This window comes from Frankliniella occidentalis, unplaced genomic scaffold, assembly GCF_000697945.3.
Source record: "Frankliniella occidentalis isolate FOCC.00 unplaced genomic scaffold, Focc_3.1 Scaffold236, whole genome shotgun sequence".
Lineage (NCBI taxonomy): Eukaryota > Metazoa > Arthropoda > Insecta > Thysanoptera > Thripidae > Frankliniella > Frankliniella occidentalis.
In genome coordinates this window covers 379,866-383,336 of record NW_026267362.1, presented here as the reverse complement: position 1 = coordinate 383,336, position 3,471 = coordinate 379,866, and the positions used below count along the sequence as shown (strand labels likewise).

Below are 3,471 nucleotides of genomic sequence, written 5' to 3'. Positions count from 1 at the left end.
AAAATTGTAACGTTAATAGGAGGTCACTGCCTTCTCGGGCGAAGCCCACCAAGTCAGGCCGCCGCCGCCGCCGCCTCCCACCGTGATCGTCGTTGTAGTGAGGCGCGAGTCGTGGCCTCCTAGCGAGCGCGAAAAGGGTCAGAAGGACGGCAGCTTTTGTGTTCTGTCCTCCAACTTGAACCGCGACAAAAGGCGACAGCATTAACCAATCAGAGCTCGCCATTCACAAAATACGCGCTCCAAGGCAAACTTTGATCGGACCCGAAGTAAATTCAAGGGCATGAAAAATAAAAAGCATAAGAACAATAAAGAACCCCCTCCCCTACGAGGATTGTCATGTCGTCCCTACCCGGTCGGGGCGGGCCCGGGCCTGGGGAGACCATGCTCACTCGAAGAACTCCTCAGCCGGCGTCTTGCTGTCGATAGGCTTCGAGTCGTTGTGGTGACCCACGCCGGACCAGCAGCGTGGTGTGTTCCACCGGTGGCCGCACGAGTTCCACGGCAGCTCGGAGCGGAACGCCGAGAAGAGGTAGTACAGGGAGTAGGCGATCAGCACGTTGTAGAACGTGCTCATGATGAAGGAGATGATGACGCTCGACACTCCAGCGCCTGCAGGAGTGAAACTCGCCGTTAGGACTAGGGCACAGCAGGTCAGCAGGTGGGTGTGGTCGTGGTCACGAAATCCGAAATTCACACGCATACTAGGGGACCGGATTGATACAGTCTTTTTGTTGTCTCCACAAGTGATTTTCGTTTGTTCAAAAGTTGGATTCTTTGATCTAACGAGTGTTTTTCCTTGTTTCAAGGTCCTTTACCCCTACCCTTTCATGAGGGTAACAAAAATCCCTTAAAATAAAGTCAAACACAAAGACTATATCTTCGGTTCAAAAATTAAATTTTATTCTGGGGTGTCTCCGTGGTAGGAGAGGGTGTGCTTACCCTTGAAGAGCGGGCACAGCATGGAGAGGGCGCCGATGGGGCCTCTCCGCGTAAACTGACCCACCGACATCTCGAGGTAGAGCAGGGGGATGCCAAGCAGCAGAAGGGTCACGAAATACGGAATGAGGAAGACACCTGCAACATAGGATTCGTAATTATTAGTCACACGCTATGGTCCGCGAGAGACAGACGAAGGGCTACCTGTTTGACCCGCACGCCAGGCCACACGGCCCTCAGCCCCGTCCTCATGGCGAGTTAACGCCCTTAGGTAACATTAGACTACTCCAACCTGCCCCAGCTGAGCAGACCACCATCGGGCCGCGGCGCGGCGGGCCGGACATTCGGACAAGACAGGACACCAGGGACGCCCCTCGTCTTTTCTGTGCCAATCCTTTTGTGTTGCGCTGTTTTCCCTCTGTAATGATATTTAAATTGCTAGTGCTGCTGCAGCAGAGCGCAGGCGTCAAAGACGGACGTGATGTTGCAATTCTTTGACGCGTTAACCACGGGATCAAGTGAGTGACGGGGCTCTTCGGCCGCGCTCGACTCTTGTCCTCAAGTTTGTCGGCGCGAAGCAGACACCTTCCCTTCCCAAAATACACACGCAAAAAGTCTCTGAGCTACTACCAGACCCAGAAGATGCTTTCTTTGGTTCAAGGAAATAACATTGAGAAATCGAATTTATCACATGACAGGAAATTCTCCCGCCCCCTTCGTCACCTACCCAAACATGGCTACCGCCTGCGCGATAGGCAGTCCTGTTACACGCTGATGTCGCGCTGGATGGCCTACCCAGACAGGCGGTCCCGTTGCCTGCCGTGCTGATGTCGCGGGGGGGGGCTATCCTAGCTGGCATTGAATGCCTGCGTGGTAGGCAAGAAGGCAAGCCCGTTGCGTTCTGGACTGGCGGGGCAGTCGTCTGTTAGACAGAGCAGGGTGCGCTGGACGCAACAAGCAGCGATGCGACCAGTAGAGGCGAAGGGAAGGAGGGAGGGATCGGTCAGCGAGGGTGTACTGTGCGTGCACACAGCAGCCGTACGCCCATCGTCCACTTGAGCAAAATGCTCGCGGCGATCAGGATCAGGGTGGCCGGCGGCAGCGGGAGTTTCTTGCCCCCACAGTCGCGGCGGCGACGCCCCCACTTACTCTGCACGGTACGTCTGATGTGTTCAGTTGGCTCTCGCTGCTCCGATTCAGCCCCGGAGCCTTGGGTAATGGGTAAGTAGTTGGGGGGAGGAGGGGGTCACCTATTTACTGGCGGGGTGGAGAGCAGTGCGTTTTTATTTTCATATATACTCGCAGGTGCTCGCGAACGATGAAACACAGTCACCGATCTACTATAAAAATAGAACAATTAGTTGGCCTGTTGGCTTATCCTCTCAGAGCAAAGCGAAGCGAAGCAGCAGCGGGCTGTCTGGCTCCGCCAGGCCTGGCCATGCCACCGCACCCCCATCACGCGACGGGAGGTCCGCGAGGCACACTCCGGCAATAGTCGGGCTCGACTGGTTCGGCTCGGCCTGTGTTCCCGCTTGGACCGATTAAGTACAAGCGCGTGATCGCTTACACCTTTACGCTTCATGCTCGAAATTTAAAATTTGGCGCTGGTGGCGGTTACAATAGTGTAACCCGGGCTCTCACCTCGGAGCGGGAGGGCCCCGTGGTCCGCACTGCTCGAGTGGCTGGCTGTGCGGCTCGACAGCTCCGCACTGCGCCCTTGTTCCACTTGCGGTGGAATTATCAATGACAGCAGTGGATCAGCAGCTGATAGCCGCGGCTCTCTCCGCTTTGGAGACCGGGCAGGCTAAGGGCCTCATGGGATGGGTCGAACCGGGTTTTTCAGCATGGTTTCAGGGAGAAACATCCTGAGAGGACGAGGTATGGGTCGTGTTAAGTCGGAGATAGAAGATCAGTACTCACCGCCGCCGCTGCGGTAGCACAGGTACGGGAACCTCCAGACGGTGCCCAGGCCCACGCAGTAGCCGACGCACGCCAGCACGAACTGCGCGCGGTTGGCCCAGTGCGCGCGCCGCGTCGGCCGGTGGGGGCTGCCGTCGGACACGGAGCTGCACGACGAGCTGCGGGAGGACGAGTCGTACTCGGCGTGGCTGCAACAGACAAGGGAGTTTGTGTCACGAAGTGCTGAGATATGAGCTCCTATAAGCCACACAGGGAACGCCGTGTGACGCCTCTGCTGCAACCCTCTCCCGCCCCTAACGTGGACTCGGAGACTTAGACGCGGAGTGACCCTGCCTGACCGGGGTGCGGGTTGCGGTGGTCGGCGAACAATGCTCCCAATTACAGAGGGCAGGATGTTAATCAGTGGAATGGGATGGCCTAGGCAGGCAAAGCCCCCCCACCCTCCTCCTCTCCCCCCTGGCCTCCACCATTGTCGCCGCGGTGATGGACGACGGGGCGCGCCAGCGGATAGATAGGTCCCCGCGGCAGCACGCCACGCCACGGCATCACGGAAAAAAAAGATTCGCTGAGCCAGCTAATATATTGACTGGTATCTGGACAGACAAGCACATAAAC

At 57.2% G+C, this 3,471-nt stretch overlaps 1 protein-coding gene across 1 annotated transcript in view; it reads right to left on the bottom strand.

Moving 5' to 3' along the window:
• LOC113208971 (sodium- and chloride-dependent GABA transporter ine) overlaps positions 1 to 3,471 on the bottom strand; it is a 17,489-nt gene that overhangs the window by 3,593 nt on the left and 10,425 nt on the right. The window contains exons 2-4 of the mRNA XM_026426268.2: positions 2,857 to 3,044; positions 940 to 1,074; positions 390 to 609 (exon numbers count right to left, since the gene is read on the bottom strand). Coding sequence (XP_026282053.1) covers positions 390 to 609; positions 940 to 1,074; positions 2,857 to 3,044 — 543 coding nt within the window. The remainder of the gene's footprint in view (positions 1 to 389; positions 610 to 939; positions 1,075 to 2,856; positions 3,045 to 3,471) is intronic.